The following is a 20,812-nucleotide window of genomic DNA, read 5'->3' on the forward strand; positions in this document are numbered from 1 at the left end:
TGCTATTAAAGTGACATGGTTCAATGATTCCCATGAATGGGATGAGACCGTACCAGGCTATAATCTTTTTAGGAAGGATAGGGAGGGTCCAAAGAGGTGGAGGAATGGCAGGGTATGAGAAAATTTGTATCAGAGCGGCTAAAATGCAGGGAACCTGGGGAAAGGAAGAAGCTACATGGAAGATGGAACCTACAGGGTGTTATCTACAGACCCTCTGCCACAAATAGAGAAGTTGGCAAGGATCTGATCAATATATCTATAAGCTTGGAATGAAAAGGGAGGTGCTGTTGCTGGGAGATTTCAACCTGATTGATGTGGTTTGGAACATCCCGTTGGCAGAATCGTAAAGAAGCAGAGAGATAGTTTTACAAATTCCTTTGGAAGCTATTCCACCTGTAAACAAATTATATTATATTCCTGTTCCTAAGGGAGAGAAAGGGAAAAAACAAGAGCTTCAAGAAGTCAATCTGGACTTAAATAATATTTCAGCAATACTGGAACAGACATTGGATGAAAATACTGAAAGATCCACTTTAATTGTGTCATTCATTTTTGAACAGGATTTGAATAATATAATGAAACTTTATTTTAAGAACTTAAAAACCTGTTTTGGGGGAATTAAGGTTCAGATTTTCCCTGATGTAGCGAAATCTACCCAACAAAGAAGGAAAGCCTTCCTTGCGTTAAAATCAAAAACATCTGATATAGGAGGGACCTTCTTCTTGGCATTTCCATGTAAATGCATTGTTAAATTGGGTCAGATTAAATACACCTTTTATTCACCTGAACACCTTAAATCATTTCTTGATTCAAGGCAGCAGTAATGATATAAATATAACGTGGGAATGTTAAGCCACTATCTTTTTTTTCCTAATTTTGTAAATAAATACTTGTTTTAAATCCTCTCTAAATTCCACCGACCCCTCTCTCACCTTAATGTGGTCTAAGGAAGCAAAAATTTATGTTATAGGAATTTGATAGAATACGATCTGTATATCTGTATAATTGTACGATATTTCCTTAAATGTTGCTTAATTTCCTCTTATGAATCATGGCTGTATTTCAATAACAAGTATCTTCTTGTTGTAATGTTTAAAATTAATAAACAAGTTTAATGAAGAAGCAGAGAGATTGTGGATGCCTGTCAAAGTGGAGTGGAATAAGTAGATGTGAATTACTTGTTTACTCTGTCCAAACATAGCAGGACTAGGGGGGCATGCACCGCCGTGAGTGAATTCCTCCAAAAAGGCGGTAAATAAATCCAAATAAATAAATAAATGAAGCTACAAACTAGAGAAAATGTTTCCTCACTCAATTAAACTCTGGAATTCATTGCCAGAGAATGCGGTAAAAGCAGTTAGCTCAGCAGGGTTTACAAAAAGGTCCAGCTAATTCCCTAAAAGACCATAAGTCATTATTAAGATGGACTTGAGAAAATTCACTGCTTATTTCTAGGATAAGCAGCATAAAACCTGCTTTATTGTTCTGGGATCTTGCCAGGTATTTGTGACCTGGACTGGCCACTGTTGGAAACAGGATATTGGGCTTGACAGACCTTTGGTCTGTTCCAGTATGGCAACTCTCATGTTCTTATGTACTTTTCTGCTCACATTAGTGTCAATAGAGAAATGTATGGTCTCTTTTGACCTGTTCAGCAGCCTTCCTGCTGAAGGTGAAGACAAGTTGGTATTTCTCCTCCCCCCTCCACTTTTAATTCTTCGATTTCAGCTCATCTGCCACGAAAGAGGAGAGGATAGCGCAGGGCAAACCCATATTGTCCACTGTGGACAAGTAGTTGTTTAGATACTTTAGTACTAGTCTACTCAAACACTCTCAGGCAGTGGACACTGCCTGCCTCCACTCTGCTGACTGCCCCAGTCCCTGTGTCTGTTCCTTCCTCTAATTCTGCAAAGATTTACCAGGGGAAACTGCTCCTGCTAAGCCACGGCAAGGATTCTGGGAAGACAGATGGAGCCCAGATGCTCCTCCAGTGCTGCACATGTAGCCTGAATGGAAATCTATTGGGAACAGCTCCTGGAACTTCTAATCTCCAGTACAGGCAGAATAAACGAGCCCTGTGGGCTGAAAACGGCATCTCTAATGTAACACAAACTGAAGTCATAAATGCTAATAGTAACCATAACTGAGGATTACAATACAATATAGTACTTACAGACCACCAACTCCCAGTAAAGTGGTTGGGTTACATGCAACAAAAAAGAAAATACACTAAACCTATGATTTCTGAAAAAGATAGGTTTTCAGACCTTTACGAAAAGCGAGCATTGTTCTAAGTTTAAAAATTGAACAGCCTGATATACAAAAGTTGACTGCAAAGAGTTTTATATTTAATTCCACAGAATGATGGAAAATAAAGAAGCTGAGAATCCCCTGTCCTAGAGGTAGTAGGTAATAGTGGAAAAGAAAATAAACTTTGCTAGATAATCAGGGCTAGAACTATCAAAAATATTGTCAACCCAACAAGCCAACTTAAAAGAAACTGGGGGCCCTGTTTACTAAGGTGTCCTAGTGTTTTTAGCACACGCTAAATGCTAGAGACACCCATATATTCCTATGAGCATCTCTAGCGTTAGCATGTGTTAATTTTTAGCAGAGCTTTGGGCTTTTTTATAGGAAGCCACTGCAGTTCTATCAGACGGAATTAAAGATTGCAAGATTCCTCACCAGCAATAGAGCAAATAATTGTGTCTAACTGGAGCAGAGACCAGAATGAGCATGAAGACCCTCACCAGGGATAATATCATTTGACACATCTCATCATCACCAGATCAGAGATAATAAGATGATCCTTACCAGGGGTACCAGGTCCAGAAAAAGCAGGAGGACCCTCATCAGGAATAACATGGTTCAACACAGTTGATCAGCATAAACAGCAAAGACTGTGTAACCACCAGAAGCAAGACCATTCAACACGTCACCAATGCCAGACTCAGAGAGAAAAAAAAATCTTCACTGTCCCGAAGAAGGCGATCTTGTAGAGTTATTGCTACAATGCAGGTTTTTAAACTTTATCTTAGGTGCACCCAGGAATTTTAAGTGACAGGGACATACCCAAGGTCAGAATAAGCATATCAAAGGTGAGCCATCAAATCTAAGTCGTTTTCAAGCTTCAGATACCTATTCACTAATCACTTCTCTATACTCAACTCTAGAAATAATTCTGCATCCTAATCCTATATGCTTCCATTATATTACTTTTTATATTTCACAACTACCCAAGGATTTCAGTGCGGATCACAAAGAAGAGTAAAGGGGCAAGGCCTGCAAATTAACAACAATTACGCAAAGTTGTGCATAAGTTATAGTGGCTGATGCTAATTGGTGTTAATTGCTGCTAAATGGCACTAATTCACAGTTACACATGTAACTGCTCTTAGTTGGGATTCTACAAATTGAGTATGCAAAATTCAAAGCATGCAACTGCAAGGGGGATAGACCTGGGAGGCTCAGGGGAACACCTAGCACTTACATGCATAGTTTACAGAATAGTATCAGCAGTTTGGCACAAGATGCTATGCCAGTCTTTAAGCTAGCGGTAAGCACTTGCACCTAGAGTTAGGATGTACACTTGCATTCTATCACCACAAGTATATAATTACCTATAGAAAGTCTGTGCCTAATTTTGAACAACCTTGTGAGAATTATCCCCTTAGTCATACTTCAGATGTCAAAATGAAGGCAGCAGGCAAAGAAAGAAGGAAGGTGATGAGGCATATGTCGTGATACCTGGTGATCTATCCACCTGGCTGGCGATTCTGCTTGCAGCTGATTTGCTGGGTGAGATAAATGGTCTTCGAGGTGAGTGAGATTTGACATGACAGCCTGAAAAGGTGAACACAGTGGACAAGGGAGAAGGGCAAAACAAAGAGAGACACGAGGAGAGGGCAAAGACAGCAAGAAGGAAAACAATACATTCAAAAACAGTAGGAAAGTATTTATTAAAAACATCCAAGGTGAAAGGAGGAGATCAAGGGTGGGAAGACAGAAGCAAAATAGTCAGAGCATGCAGTAAGTGAAAGGAGGAAAAGAAAGAAATGAGAGTAAAAGTGGAAAAAGATTCAGAAAAGTTGAGGTGGGGAGAAGAAGGAAGAAGAGAAAGGGTCCAAGAGCACAGAAAGTGCAAAGAGAAGACAGAGGTCAGAAAGGGATGAGAGGAGAAGCGGACGTCAGCAAAGAAAAGGAGTGGGAGAAGTAGGAGGAACAGAGGGAAATGAAGGATACACTCAGGAAGTGTAAGGAACAGAGGACGACATATCAACAGCACATGAAGAAAGGGATATGGACAAGGAAGAAAAACAGATGAGATGTTAAACACCACAAATCACAGTCAATAGAAAAAAAAAGAGAAAATTCATGGGTATTTGAACATTGCTGATGGCTGGGTCTGATCACCAACCCATTGAGCCCAGCATCCTGTCTCCATAAGTGGTCAGTCTGGGTCCCTTGGAAGAACCTGGCAGATCAAAATACAAAAGCCCAGACAGACTTGAGTGTCTCCACCTCTAATTATTTACAGGCCTGTTCCTTAAGACGATTATCCAAACTTTTTAAAAATCAGTTACCAATACAGAGTGTTTCAGGTTTGGATGGAAAAGAGCGGATGCATGTCCGTTAGATGTGTTGCACAAAGTGTGTGGGGAAGTGTGTGGGGGCACATTAGGACCTTTCAGGATATCTCTGGGCAGTATCAGATTCAGTCTAGGGATTTTTCTTACTTACGGACACGACAAACCTCTGAGAGAAAATTGCTGAGGGGGGGGGGGGGGGGGGGTGGAATTACCCTTCTCTTGAAGCTGAGGACAAGACCTTGGTTTCTTTCTTTTATACCAGTCTGCTGTGAACAAGGAAATCCAATGATTTCCAAGGGTTGCCAGACAGTTGAGTAAGGAAATTGGGTGTGGAGTTAACAAGCTAGGGTGAGAGATATCCTCACCTCAAACTCCTTCGTGAGATTCAATATAAGGTCCTCACATGCCTGCACATTTCACAGTGTCAGGCATACCAAGCTGGCCTAACCCAAGCCAATTTCTCTATTAAATATAACAAGAATAAGGTACTTTGGGTCATGTGTTTTGGTTCTGCCCTATAACTCAACAATTTCAGACAGCTATAACCGAGATTCAAGTACCCATGATTCCAAAGATGTTGAAATTGGATTCTATCATAACCTTCAGGATGAGAGCTAGCACCAAATGTAGAGTGAAAACACCATGAGAGGAATCTGACCAAAGGACAACAAGGAGTGGTCATAAGATCATAAAAATAGCCATACTGGCTCAGACCAATGGTCCTTCGAGCCCAGTATCCTGCATCCAACCGTGGCCAATTCAGGTCTCAAGTACCTGACAGAATCCCAAATAGTTGCAGGCATCAATGAATCAAGCACAGGTTTCAGTGATTTTTCTCAACTGTACATATGTAAACATTCATAAGAGACAAAGAAAATATCGCTATGTATTAGGTCTCGAACCTTAAGATTTATTCTTGGAATTTCTTGTTTAGTTTTCTTGTGATTATCTCCTTCTTTCCCTTGATGTGGGTTACTGATGTACATACTTGGGTATTGTTCTTCTTTATTTATATCTCCTTTCTCAGGAGTATAATGTATTTGGTTTCTTTATTTTCTTTTTGCCTATAAGTGAAATACGTAATATTGCAAAATATTCTGGATTTAAAAAAAAAAAGAAAAATGTGTACATACATTCTTAATATACTCATGAAAAAATTAAATACTTACAAACATTCAAAATGGTTAAAAAATAGAAAACAGAGAGTATAGTTAAATGGTCAATATTCTCAATGACGAAAGGTAAATAGTGGGGTTCTCCAGGGTCTTGTGCTGGGACTGTTGCTTTTTAACATATTTATAAATTATTTAGAAATGAGCCAACAAGTAAGGTGATTAAATTTGCTGATGACACAAAGTTATTCAAAGTTGTTAAATCTCAAGAGGACTGTGAAACATTGCAAGAGGATCTTATAAGACTGGGAGATTGGGTATCCAAATGGAAGATGTGGCAAATTACTTTTTACCAACACAGCATGAAGTGAGACTAAAGATAAAACTAAACAGAAAAGGAGACTACCACTGAAATGTAGCTGGAAAGCGATGACCACAAATGCTTGCAGTCTAAGCAATAAAGTTCATGATCTGCAGACTTAGACATCGTTGCTATCATGGAGACACGGTTCAATGATTCAGTGATTACATACCAGGCTACAATATATTTAGGAAAGATAGTGATGATCATAAAGGTGGAGGAGTAGCATTGGAAAATAAACATGACCAAGACTGAGCTTTTTTCTTTCCCCCTAAACCAAACTCTTCTCTTCCCCCATTCTCTATCTTTGTGGATAACACTCTCATCCTTTCTGTCTCATCAGCTCCTCTCTTTTCTTTCTCTGCACATATCCAACAGACTGCTAAAACCTGCCATTTCTTTCTCTATATCATCACCAAAATTCGTCCATTCCTTTGTGAGTGCACTACCAAAACCCTTATATCACCTCTTGCTTAGACTACTGCAACTTGCTTTTCACAGGTCTCCCACTAAGCATTCTCCCCTTCAACCTGTTCAAAATTCTACTGCATGACTTATATTCCACCAGTGTCACTATGCTCTTATTAGCCATCTCATCTAGTCACTTCACTGGCTCCCTATCCATTTCCGCATACAGTTCAAACTCTTCTTATTGACTTACAAGTGCACTCTGCAGCTCCTCAGTACTTCTCCACTCTTATCTCTCCCTACACTCCTCCCCGGGAACTCCGTTCATTGGGTAAATCTCTCCTAACTCCAGATTCTGTTCCTTTTATCTTGATGCAACATATGCCTGAAATAGACTTCTTGAGCCAATACGTCAAGCTCCATCTTTGGCCATCTTCAAATCTAGGTTAAAAGCCCACCTTTTTTATGCTGCTTTTAACTCAATTCCTATTCACTTGTACAGTACCTTTGTAATATTTTATCTTTCCCACCTTATTAATTCCATTATCCCTTATTTGTCCTGTTTGTCTGTCCTGATTAGATTGTAAGCCCTTTCAAGTAGGGACTGTCTCTTCATGTTCAAGGGTACAGCGCTGCGTATGTAAGTACATAAGTACATAAGTAATGCCACACTGGGAAAAGACCAAGGGTCCATCGAGCCCAGCATCCTGTCCACGACAGCGGCCAATCCAGGCCAAGGGCACCCGGCAGGCCTCCCAAACGCACAAACACTCCACACATGTCACTCCTGGAATTGTGGACTTTTCCCAAGTCCATTTAGTAGCGGTTTATGGACTTGTCCTTTAGGAAACCGTCCAACCCCTTTTTAAACTCTGCTAAGCTAACCGCCTTCACTGCTTTCTCCAGCAACGAATTCCAGAGTTTAATTACACGTTGGGTGAAGAAAAATGTTCTCCGATTTGTTTTAAATTTACTACACTGTAAATGTCTAGTAGCGCTATAGAAATGATAAGTAGTAGTAGTAGTAGTAGTAAGAAGCAATATCACAGTGACTGAAATGCCAAGGGCCTGGGGAAAGGAAGAAGCAATATGGATCACCTTAAAAAGAAATGATGAAGCCTCTGCCCACATGGGTGTTGTCTACAGACCTCAGACACAAGATCTAGTTACAGATATCCAAAAGCTGGGAAAGAAAAGAGGAGGTGCTGTTGCTAGGAGATTTCAACCTGCTGGATGCAGATTGGAAAATTCCATCTGCGGAATCGGAAAAAGTAGAGAGATCGTGGATGCCTTACAAAGTACTCTGCTCAGACAAATGGTGACAGAACCCATGAGTGGAGGTGCGATGCTGGATCTAGTGCTTGCAAATGGGGAAAGTGTGTCTAATGTCTGAGTGGGTGCCCACCTGGGAAGCAGTGATCATCAAACAGTTTGGTTTGATATAACAGCTAAAGTGGAGGACAGCCACTCAAATCTCAAAGTCCTGGATTTCAAACATACTGACTTTAGCAAAATGAGGGAATACCTGAAGAAAGAGCTGATTGGCTGGGAGGACATACGAGAAGTGGAAAAACAGTGGTCCAGGCTGAAAGGAGCTATAAGCATGGCTACTAACCTTATGTAAGGAGAGTAAATAAAGGCAAGAGGAAAAGGAAACTGATATGATTCTCCAAGTGGCTGAGAAAATAAAGGCTGAAGAGTTGGTGTTCATGAAACACAGAAAAACTCAAGAAGAGAAACAGAGAGAGGAATACTAGATGAAACGGAAAGAAGCCAAGAGAGGCACATCTGGCAAAAGCGCAAACGGAAGAACAAATGGCTAGAAATGCAAGGAGGGGCGAAAATAATTTTTTCAGGTATATTAGTAAAAGAAGGAAGACTAAAAATGGAATTGTGAGAATGAAAGATGCTGTGAACCGCTATGTGGAGAACGATGAGGAAAAAGCAAACATGCTAAACAAATACTTCTGTTCTGTGTTCATGGAAGAAAACCCTGGAGAAGGACCATGATTGACTGGCAAAGGTACATCATATGAGCATGGAGCAGATTTAGCACTGTTCGTGGAAGAAAGTGTTTATGAACAGCTTGAAAAATTGAAGGTGGACAAAGCCATGGGACCGGACGGGATCCATCCCAGGATATTGAGGGAGTTCAGGTTCTGGCGGGTCCACTTAAAGATTTAATAAATCCTTGGAGACAGGAGAGGTTTCTTGGTATTGGAGAACAGCGGATGTGGTCCCTCTTCACAAAGTGGTGACAGAGAAGAAGCTGGAAACTACAGGCTGGTAAGCCTCACTTTGGTTACTGGAAAAGTAATGGAAATGATGCTGAAGAAAAGGATAGTGAATTTCCTTAAGCCAATAGGTTACAAGATTCCGAGACAACAGGGTTTTTACCAAAGGTAAATCATGCCAAACGAATCTGATTGAATTCTTTGACTGGGTGACCAAAGAATTGGATCAAGGATGTGCGCTAAATGTAATCTACTTAGATTTCAGCAAAGCCTTTGACACGGGTCCTCATAACAGGCTCTTGAATAAACTTGACAGGCTGAAGTTAGGACCCAAAGTGGTGAACTGGATTAGGAACTGGTTGCCAGAAGGTGGTGGTTAATGGAATTCACTTGGAGGAAGGAAAGGTGAGTAGTTGAGTGCCTCAAGGATTGGTGCTGGGACAGATTCTGTTCAATATATTTGTGAGCGACATTGCTGAATGTTTAGAAGGTAAGGTCTGTCTTTTTGCAGACGATATCAAGATTTGTAACAGAGTGGACACTCAGGAGAGAATAGAAAACATGAAAAAGGATCTGCTGAAGTTAGAAAAATGGTCTGTTTGGCAATTAAAATTCAATGCAAAGAAGTGCAAAGTGATGCTCTTAGGCAGTAGAAATCCAAGGGATATGTATGCATTAGGCTGTGAGAGTCTGATATGCACAAACAGGGAGAGGGATCTTGGGTGATAGTATATGAGGATCTGAAGGTGACAAGCAAGCTCATTTTCAAAGCACTTAGCCTCCCAAAGTTCCATAGAAACCTATGGAACTTAGCCTCCCAAAGTGCTTTGAAAATATGCCTCAAGGTGGTGGCCATAGCCAGAAGTATGTTAGGCTGTATAGAGAGAGGTGTAACCAGAAGAGAAAGGAGGTGTTGTTGCCCCGTAAAAGTCGTTGGTGAGGCCCCACCTGAAATATTGTGCTCAGTTTTGGAGGCCACATTTTGATAAAGATGTAAGAAGACTTGAAGCGGTCCAGAGGAAGATGACAAGAATGATATGGAGCTTGCACCAAAAGACATATGAGAAGAGACTGGAAGACCTGAATATGTATACCCTACAGGAGAGGAGGGACAAGGGAGATATGATACAGATGTATAAATACTTGAAAGGTATTGATATAGAAACAAATATTTTCCAGAGAAGGGAAAGTGGTAAAACTAAGGACATGAATTGAGGTTGTGGGGTGGTTGACTTAGGAGTAATGTCAGAAAATTCTTTTTCACATAGAGGGTGGTAGATCCTTGAAATTACCTCTTGAGGGAGGTGGTAGAAAAAAAAACTGTGATGGAATTCAAAAAGGCGTGGGATGAACACAGAGGAGCTCTAATTAGAAAATAAATTATATAAAAAACAAAACTTAAAAGGCTGCATATGTGCTTGCATGTCAAGTGGTACTTAGATGGCAACTCTGGCTGCAACAACTAAGGCCGGTGCTGGGCTGGCTTGTATGGTCCGAGTCCTGCAAGCTTCGATGGCACTCCAGCGGTTTGAAACGTGAGGACAGTGCCAGGCAGACTTTTATGGTCATTGACCCGCAAACGACAAGACGGATTTGGATAGGCTGGAGTGGGCTTTGATGGCAACTCCAGTAGCTGAAACATAAGGACAGAGCCAGGCAGACATCTATGGTGTATGTCTACTACTACTACTATTTAGCATTTCTATAGCGCTACAAGGCGTACGCAGCGCTGCACAAACATAGAAGACAGTCCCTGCTCAAAGAGCTTACAATCTAATAGACAAAAAATAAATAAAGTAAGCAAATCAAATCAATTAATGTGAACGGGAAGGAAGAGAGGAGGGTAGGTGGAGGTGAGTGGTTACAAGTGGTTACGAGTCAAAAGCAATGTTAAAGAGGTGGGCTTTCAGTCTAGATTTAAAGGTGGCCAAGGATGGGGCAAGACGTAGGGGCTCAGGAAGTTTATTCCAGGCGTAGGGTGCAGCAAGACAGAAGGCGCGAAGTCTGGAGTTGGCAGTAGTGGAGAAGGGAACAGATAAGAAGGATTTATCCATGGAGCGGAGTGCACGGGAAGGGGTGTAGGGAAGGACGAGTGTGGAGAGATACTGGGGAGCAGCAGAGTGAGTACATTTATAGGTTAGTAGAAGAAGTTTGAACAGGATGCGAAAACGGATAGGGAGCCAGTGAAGGGTCTTGAGGAGAGGGGTAGTATGAGTAAAGCGACCCTGGCGGAAGACGAGACAGGCAGCAGAGTTTTGAACCGACTGGAGGGGGGAGAGGTGACTAAGTGGGAGGCCAGCAAGAAGCAGATTGCAGTAGTCTAAACGAAAGGTGACAAGGGTGTGGATGAGGGTTTTGGTAGAGTGCTCGGAAAGAAAGGGGCGGATTTTACGGATGTTGTAAAGAAAGAAACGACAGGTCTTGGCAATCTGCTGGATATGAGCAGAGAAGGAGAGAGAAGAGTCAAAGATGACCCCAAGGTTTCGACCTGAGGAGACAGGGATAATGAGAGAGCCATCAACAGAAATAGAAAATGGGGGGAGCGGGGAGGTGGTTTTGGGGGGGGGTTAAATGAGAAGCTCGGTTTTGGTCATATTTAATTTCAGGTGGCGTTGAGACATCCAGACAGCAATGTCAGACAAGTATGTCCCAGAAAGACCAAGATCAAGTAAATAATATCACGTTCACTGATGATTTAAATCTTGAACCGATAATGAACATGACTGTTGGACCACTCAGGTTTTTATCTGCCATCACTTGCTATGTTACTACGTCATAAAGCATATGGGGACAGACAGATCTCAATATGTATACTTTGGAAGAAAGGCGGAAGAAAGGAGATATGCTAGAGACATTTTAAAAAGTTTTGTGCCATAAACATACAGGAGGCGAGTCTCTTTCAGCCCAAAGGAAGCTCTGGAACGAGGGAGCATAGGATAGGGGATAAACTCAGAAGAAACCTGAATAAATACTTCTTCATGGAGAGGGTGGTGAAAATGATCTCCCGGTGGAAGTAGTGGAGACAAAAAACAGTATCTGAATTCAAGAGCGTTTGGGACAAGTACACAGGATCTCTCAGGGAGTGACAGGGAGAGTAGATGGCATGAATCACTTAAAGAAAGCCCAAGCAGATCCTAATTTACAACAAAATTTTAGACCTATTGCAAATCTCTCATATTTTGCAGTGTTCCAACAGGTGTCAACATTTTTGTCTTCTGTTAATGCTTTCCATTCCAGACAATCAGAATTTAGAGAAGAGAATAGTACTAAAACAGAATTTGTTCCGATGTTAAATGATATTGTCAGTCATTTGGATGCCAAGAAGGATGTAATGTTTATCGAATTTGATCTGCTCTGCTTTTTAATACAGTTGCCCATCTTCTTCTTCCCACTTGTTTACAGGAGACAGGGTTGAGGGATATTGCCCTCAACTGATTTCACTCCTACTTTCTTTTCCAAGTTTTGATTGACGATATATCTTCCAAATTTTACCCTCCGTCTTATAGAGTATCACAGGAGTCGATACTAGCTCTGATACTATTTAACATCTATATAGCCTCTTTTGTTTTATTGGTTCTTTATATAGGAACAATCAAAACGGTTTACAGACTAAAATATAATAAAAGAAAGAAATTACTTCAGGATTTAGACATAACAGCATCTCTCTATGTGGATGATATACAATTATTGATTGTTCATGAAACTTGAGATTCTGAACATAGATACATGAAGACAGATAAGACTATATGGCCTACCCAGTCTTCTCATCCATGTCATCTACTCTCTCTTAGAGAATCTATGTACTTGTCCCAAGCTTTCTTGAATTCAGATACTGTGTTTTTTTTCTCCACTACTTCCACTGGGAGGCTATTCCATGAATTCACCACCCTTTCTATGAAGAAGCTTTTCCTCAGGTTACTTCTGTAACAGCACTGTCTTAGATGATAGAAACATGGAAAAATATAGGCAGGTTAAGAGCATATGGCCTATCCAGTCCACCCATCCATGCCATCTACTCTCCCTATCACTCCCTTAGAGATCCTATGTACTTGTCCCAAGCTCTCTTAGTTCAGATACTGTTTTTGTCACCACCACTTCCACTGGGAGGCTGTTCCATGAATCACCACCCTTTCCATGACGAAGTATTTCCTCAGGTTACTTCTGAGTCACCTTCATCCTATTCCCCCTTGTTCCAAAGCTTCCTTGCCTCCTGTGCATTTATGCCATGTAGGTATTTAAACGCCCCTATCATATCTCTGCTCTCCCGTCTTTCTTCCTAAGTATACATATTGAGATCTTTAAGCCTGTCCTCATACACTTTATGACAAAGACCACTGACCATCCTAGTCCGATTTTCTTAACTTAGGCAAAGTTTATAAACGAATAAGAGAACTTAAATTGATATTTAACCCCCCAGAAATCCAGCCATGTGGTTATTACAATAGGGAACACACATTCCTTTCTAACTCCCCCTGAATCAAACGCCATTGTCATTTTAAGATACTATCATGTCACTAGGAGTCATTGCTAACAACTCCTTCTCCTTCACATCTTACATATCAAGAATAGTCTAGAAGTCTTTAGAAGCTCTCAGGAAGATCAGATCACTAAAGCCTTTTCTTGATCACCATGCTTTGATAACCCTAGTGGCATGTGCTAGTTGTAAATAATTTGGATTATTCTAATTCCTTATTAGTTGAATTTCCATTTTAAAACATCTGCAACGTTTACAAGATAAACTGATCCACAGTGCTAGACATTATGATCATGTCATTCCTTTTCTATCTCAGGAATGTTGATAACCTATATGTAGCAGAAAACAATACAAAATCCCATGACACATTGTGCTTAGCAGTATTCCTGCGTATTTAGCCCCTGTCTTATCCCCTATGTTCCATCTAGATCTCTCAGCAAACTTATTTGTTGTCTTTTAATAGGATTTAGGTTAGACTTACCTAATAAGGAGGCATTTTGCTGTGTGACCCCATCCATGTGCCACTCTCTACCTGTGAATCCTCCTTTAGGAAAGTTTTCATCTAGCTCAGCTTTGTGGTTATTATAGCACTGCTATGGACATAGTCAGCTATTTCCTTGTTTTACCATGCTGTAAGTGGAACTGATTGGCTTCCCCCCATTTTTGGCCTTGTTTGTACTGTTTTATAATTCATGTAATTTAGAACAATTTGTTATGCTCTGCACCCCAATCCTCATGTGCTCTAACTATGGCCAGTTATATAATCTTATTTTAATATTTATTTTATCTGTTCTGTTATTATATACCGTGATGTGTATAATGAATGGCAGTATAATAAATACTCAATAAAATAGTACTACTACTACTATTTAACTTTTCTAATGCGCTACCAGGGTTACCCAGCGCTGTACAATCTAACAAAGAAGGGCAGTCCCTGCTCAAAGGAGCTTACAATCTAAAGGACTAAAAAGTGCAGTCAATCAAATTGGGGGCAGTCTAGATTTCCTGGATAGAGGTATAATGGTTAGGTGCCGAAAGCGACATTGAAGAGGTGGGCTTTGAGCAAGGATTTGAAGATGGGCAGGGAGGGGGCTTGGCGTATGGGCTCAGGGAGTTTATTCCAAGCATAGGGTGAGGCGAGGCAGAAAGGGCGGAGCCTGGAATTGGCGGTGGTGGAGAAGGGTACAGAGAGGAGGGATTTGTCTTGAGATCGGAGGTTACGGGTAGGAGCGTAAGGGGAGATGAGGGTAGAGAGGTAATGAGGGGCTGCAGATCGAGTGCATTTGTAGGTTAGTAGGAGAAGCTTGAACTGTATGCGGTACCTGATCGGAAGCCAGTGAAGTGACTTGAAGAGAGGGGTGATATGAGCATACAGAAAATAAAAAGCTCATTAATTTTATCACATAGTTTTGGGCTGAATATTTATTTAACCATCCAGATTTATATTCTGCATAATCTAACTATAGATTAATCTCAATCATGAACAATATAAAACATGATATAGACCTAGATGTTTATCCACTCCTACCCTAGCTGAGATAATACTTAATCACCTCTCTGACCTCATGCGCAGCTCTCTTTAAATCAGTCCCTTATTTTCCAATGCCTGTTACTCTCTTACCCTACGCTGTCTATTAAAATGTTTTAGTACGTACTGTGTTGACATTGTAAGTAGAATATTATGCCATACTTTGCATTATTATTTGAATACTTTTACTACTATAATTGTCTGTTGCTTGTTTACACCACTTTGAGAGAATTCATTCAAACAAGTGGTAAATAAATCCCAATCCCAATGAATAAATAAAATTATATATCAATTTAAACAATTAAAAAATATCTTAAAACCTTATCTAAAGTTAACCAACTTTGGCTGGCCAGTGCTAAATCAAAGGTGACTGGCCAAAGCTGAGCCACATCTTAGGAATACCCCAGTGTTTTCTGTCCCGCTTAATTTTTCCTGGGCAACAATTTGCCCAAAATAATTTAGCAGTTCAGTGGAGGACAATTTTAATCCAAAATTAGAAAGACAAACTCTGTCAATATCTATCTTCATGCATTTTCTACATACCTGTAAAGAGCTGTATATATGCACAAGTTTAAATATGCAACACACAGAAAGAGCAACTGTCAAACTGAGCCATGCCTTTGTGAAACAGGACAAATCTCATTTGAAAATATGTTGTCTCGTTTTAGGGAGAAGAGAGAGAGAGAGAGCAAGTGTGTTCTGTACCGCAAAAAGCAGAAATGTTCCAGCAGAGAAATTGTAAGAGACAAGGAGAAAGAATGCCACATGCTTAATTATTGTTAGTGAAGCCCGAAGAAGATAGTCACCAATTAATAAAAATGAAGAACAAGGAAATATAAACTTGAAGGGCTTGCCACCTTGTCCCTGTGCGCAGAGGAATCGCAGCCCAAGGAAGGACGGGTTATACTGCACCGCTGGCCCTAAACAGAATCACAGAACATTATCAAAGCAAATCCCAAAGGAAGAGCTTTGTTACAGAAAACAAGTATTTAAATACATCATGTCCCCATCCCACTCTCTTTTGACATCAGAGATCATCAGAGCATCTTCCATGGCCTTCCTCAGTACATCAGGCTTGGATTTAGGAAGAAGCAATGAAGTATGAGGTGGCAACCCCCAAGTCTATCTGGCTATTAATTGTTAATGGACTGATTTATACATAGTAATGCTATCAATCTTCACCACATCTTCTGGTAAACAAATTCTGCAGCTTAACTGTGTGTTGACTAAAAAAAAAAATCATTTTATTAAAAATTTGTTTTGAAACTGTTAAGTTTCATGGTGTGTCCCCTAAAGCTGATACTATTTGAAAAGATAAACTGTTTCCTACTAATTTGTTTCACACGATTCATGACTTTAGCATCATCATACCCCTTCATAGCTGTCGTCTTCTCCCAATTGAAAACTCTTAACATGTTTAGCCTCTCTTTTGCCTCCCTTCTCTATATCTTTTCTAATTCTGCTACATATTTTTTGAGATGGGATAACTAACCACTAAAGGTGTAGTTGCAGTATGGGCTTTAAAATCAATTTTGATAAATCAGAGGTCCTAGATGTAAACATCCCTGACCAGCAGAAGACGCTTCTCCAGGTATATTAGGTACCTGGGCGTCAATATCCATCGACAAATTGAAGAGTTGTTCCAAGTAAATTTCCCCGAAGTAACAAGACGGCTTTTTACAGATCTTAGTAGGTGGGAGGGCCTGACCTTGTCCTGGATGGGGAAGATTAACGCGGTAAAAATGGTTCTTTTGCCCAAGATCCTCTGTTTATGGCCCTACCAATAACAGTACCGAACAAATTCTTGCGCGGGCTACAGAGTAAAATCTTCTCCTTCATATGGAAAAAGAGACCACCACGGGTACTGTAGGGGTATTTCCCTGTGATCTAGCCTAAGCTGGTCTTGGCCTATACAAGCTTATGACATCTTAGTATAATAAGATGGCTGCTGCAACATCTCTGTGTCAGCAAGATCCAGCTTCAGCTTGTGGAAAATCACTGACAGGCTTGCTAAAGCCAAGGACAGTCTGTGTTCTAAACACCCCCTTCTATCACCCTGAGAACGGAGTAGGGAGGCAGACATGGCTCCAGAAGTTACCATTCTCCAAGGTCACAAAACAAAGAACTCTTCTTGCCCTCGTCGTCTCTTCGCCACCCTTAACTCCCTCCTCAAAGTGCCCTCCGCTCCCACCCCCCCGTCACTCTCTCCTCAATCACTGGCTGACTACTTCCGCGACAAGGTGCAAAAGATCAACCTTGAGTTCACTACCAAGCCACCTCCTCCTCTTCACCCTTCAACCCTCTCCCTCAACCAACCAACCCAGACCTCCTTCTCCTCCTTTCCTGATATCTCCGAGGAGGAAACCGCCCGCCTTCTTTCCTCCTCAAAATGCACCACTTGTTCCTCTGATCCCATCCCCACCAACTTACTTAACACCATCTCTCCTACTATCACCCCCTCCATCTGTCATATCCTCAACCTCTCTCTCTCCACTGCAACTGTCCCCGACACCTTCAAGCATGCTGTAGTCACGCCACTCCTCAAAAAACCATCACTAGACCCTACCTGTCCCTCCAACTACCACCCCATCTCCCTCCTACCCTTCCTCTCCAAGACACTTGAGCGCGCAGTCCACAGCCGCTGCCTTGATTTTCTCTCCTCTCATGCCATCCTTGATCCGCTTCAATCCGGTTTTCGCCCTCTTCACTCGACAGAAACAGCACTTTCTAAAGTCTGTAATGACCTGTTCCTTGCCAAATCCAGAGGCCACTACTCCATCCTCATCCTCCTGGATCTATCCGCCGCTTTTGACACTGTCAATCATGACTTACTTCTTGCCACACTGTCCTCATTTGGGTTCCAGGGCTCTGTCCTCTCCTGGTTCTCCTCCTATCTCTCCCACCGCACCTTCAAAGTTCACTCTCATGGATCTTCCTCCACCCCCATCCCCTTATCTGTTGGTGTTCCCCAGGGATCGGTCCTTGGACCCCTTCTCTTCTCAATCTACACCTCTTCCCTGGGCTCCCTGATCTCATCTCATGGTTTCCAGTATCATCTCTATGCTGATGACACCCAACTGTATCTCTCCACACCAGACATCACCGCGGAGACCCAGGCAAAGGTATCGGCCTGCTTATCCGACATTGCTGCCTGGATGTCCAACCGCCACCTGAAACTGAACATGTCCAAGACCGAGCTTATCGTCTTTCCACCAAAACCCACTTCTCCTCTTCCTCCACTTTCTATCTCAGTTGATAACACCCTCATCCTCCCCGTCTCATCTGCCCGCAACCTCGGAGTCATCTTTGACTCCTCTCTCTCCTTCTCTGCGCATATCCAGCAGATAGCCAAGACCTGTCGCTTCTTCCTCTTTAACATCAGCAAAATTCGCCCTTTCCTCTCTGAACACACCACCCGAACTCTCGTCCACGCTCTCATTACCTCTCGCCTGGACTACTGCAACTTACTCCTCACCGGCCTCCCACTTAGCCATCTATCCCCCCTTCAGTCTGTTCAGAACTCTGCTGCACGTCTCATATTCCGCCAGAACCGATATACTCATATCACCCCTCTCCTCAGGTCACTTCACTGGCTTCCGATCAGATACCGCATTCAATTCAAGCTTCTCCTTCTTACCTACAAATGCACTCAGTCTGCTGCCCCTCACTACCTCTCTACCCTCATCTCCCCTTACGTTCCCGCCCGTAACCTCCGTTCACAGGATAAATCCCTCCTCTCAGTACCCTTCTCCACCACCGCCAACTCCAGGCTCCGCTCATTCTGCCTCGCCTCACCCTATGCTTGGAACAACCTTCCTGAACCCTTACGCCAAGCCCCCTCCCTGCCCGTCTTCAAGTCTTTGCTTAAAGCCCACCTCTTCAATGCTGCGTTCGGCACCTAACCCTTACCGTTCAGTGAATCCAGACTGCCCCAATTTGACTGCCCCTATCGGACCGACCGTTCACTTGTCTATTAGATTGTAAGCTCTTTGAGCAGGGACTGTCTCTCTTGTTAAATTGTACAGCGCTGCGTAACCCTAGTAGCGCTCTAGAAATGTTAAGTAGTAGTAGTAGTAGTACTGAACTGGACAAGATCATGATTGGTTCCTACCGTCACCTGACGGAGAGGTATGGGGAAAGCGGGAACAGAAGTAAGTTAGTGAGTCGGAGACCCTTGGAAGAGGGGCAACTGGTAAGAGGACCTGAGAAATCCAGCAAGGCTCGGGGGAGCCAGAGACTTTGTATGATACCAACCTCGTGACCTGCATCCTGGTGCAAATACCTGTGGCAGAGATATTGGCTCTGATAACCAAAGGACTGACGGGAACCTACGTGGGCTGATAAAGACCTGCACTACATAAGACACGGACAGCTAAAATAGCGTCTGGGGAGATTCTGCTCCGGTCTTATCTGAAGCCGTCATCACGACAGCGTGGTAAGATCACAGTGATATATTTCCTGGTCTGGGGTTAGGCAGTGGTTTTATCTAAGTACGACTGGTTTATGTCAGCTCTTGGTCAGGAAAAGCTGCTAATGTGTATTTTGCATAAGATGTGATAAGTTTCATAAGGATTATTAGGTTATCATTTGTACTGTTCTAATCATTACCGTACTTAGTCTCAGGATAATCAGAGTGTAGTTTAGACAATATATTTTCGGTAGTGCTCATATCAGTAAGGGATATTTTTATTGCATAAGCTAGCGCAGAGTATTTCTATTTTCTTATCCATAATAAAGCTAATATATATATCTATCTATCAGCTGTGTCTTTCTTTTTACTCTACACACCAACACCTGGAGAGGTGCCAGAAGCAAGATTCCTGTATCTCACCCTAGACAGAGCTAGCGAGTCTGTTAGGCAGACTTATGCATCAGGGAATCTTGGTATAAGTAATCTGTGGGTACCTGTTGCCCTAGGTATTATTTATCTCACCCTACAGTACGTAGGGAGGTGGTGTACCAGGCGAGGGAGCGAGGAGGTATGGGAGTTCCCTCTCTTCTGTAATACTATCATGCAGCTCACCTTAGAATCCTAGCAACCTGGCTACAAGGAGGAGAGAAATTATGGACAAAACTGGAGCAGGGGACCTTTCCCGCTACAGGCAATACCTTGGTTACCCAAACAGATGCTAGGAGAGATTATACGGAGGAGTCCCCCTTTGATTCAGGGACCTTTTGGAATCTGGAATAAATTAGCTCTTAGGGGTGAAGGGGGCACCTACATGTGGGTACAGTGGGTTTTGGAGACCTCCCATTTACCAGCACAAGTGTTACAGGTAGGGGGGGGATGGGCCTGGGTCCGCCTGCCTGAAGTGCACTGCGGTACCCACTAAAAGTGCTCCAGGGACCTGCATACATGCAGGCCTCTAGGACTTGTTGCTGCTGTATAACCTTGGCACACCAGTTGACACCTAAAGACTAATCTCTCCAAAAACGTCCTTTATTGGAATAAGCAGCTTACTCACAGTTAACTGCAGATCACAGGTTGTGCCCCACTGGCAAAGAGTCTCCCTGGTACTGAGATTAGCAGTAGGTCAGAGCTGGCAGAAAGCTGTACAATGCCCTCTTTCAGCCACATTCAAGGTAAGAACTAAGTTCTATAACGTGGCTAACATATGAAAGGGATCTAAAACTGGCTTACAAAAATGGCCACTACCTTATGGACTACCGGAAACAAAACTGGACACCCTCTGACCCAGTTAGCAGGGGGAAAAGCACCATGGGAGTACAGCCTACCAACTACCAACATCGTGAGCATTTGCCACAAGCTAGTGGAATTACGGAGCCCAATACCCTACACCCACCACAATGCATTGCTGATGTGACTCTGCAGTGCGAATAACAGAAAAGGTGTCACACTCACCCGAGAGCCACATTGGAACCAGGGAAAGGCTGTCACAGGATAGAACACATTCTGCTGTCATGGAGGTGGGTACGGCATTTGAGGCTGGCATACAGGCTGGAAAAAAAGTTTTTAAAGTGGGTTTTTTTTGGTGGGAGAGGGTTAGTGACCACTGGGGGAGTCCGGGGAGGTCATCCCCGATTCCCTCCGGTGGTCATCTGGGCAGTTGGGGCACTTTTTTGGGACCTGTTCATGAAAAAAAAA

The 20,812-nt window shown here is 42.3% G+C and overlaps 1 protein-coding gene across 5 annotated transcripts in view; it reads right to left on the reverse strand.

The window, feature by feature from the left end:
* The window catches only part of ARFIP2 (ADP ribosylation factor interacting protein 2), a 127,977-nt gene that overhangs the window by 64,809 nt on the left and 42,356 nt on the right, over positions 1–20,812 (reverse strand). For 3 of the 5 annotated variants that reach the window (XM_030199771.1, XM_030199769.1, XM_030199772.1), the window contains exons 4-5: positions 15,564–15,626; positions 3,748–3,843 (exon numbers count right to left, since the gene is read on the reverse strand). The exons of 1 other annotated variant lie outside the window; for it this stretch is intronic. In XM_030199771.1, coding sequence (XP_030055631.1) covers positions 3,748–3,843; positions 15,564–15,626 — 159 coding nt within the window. The remainder of the gene's footprint in view (positions 1–3,747; positions 3,844–15,563; positions 15,627–20,812) is intronic. One more of the 5 variants, XM_030199770.1, reaches the window with a different exon arrangement.

Source organism: Microcaecilia unicolor, chromosome 4 (genome assembly GCF_901765095.1).
Source record: "Microcaecilia unicolor chromosome 4, aMicUni1.1, whole genome shotgun sequence".
Classification (NCBI taxonomy): Eukaryota; Metazoa; Chordata; class Amphibia; order Gymnophiona; family Siphonopidae; genus Microcaecilia; species Microcaecilia unicolor.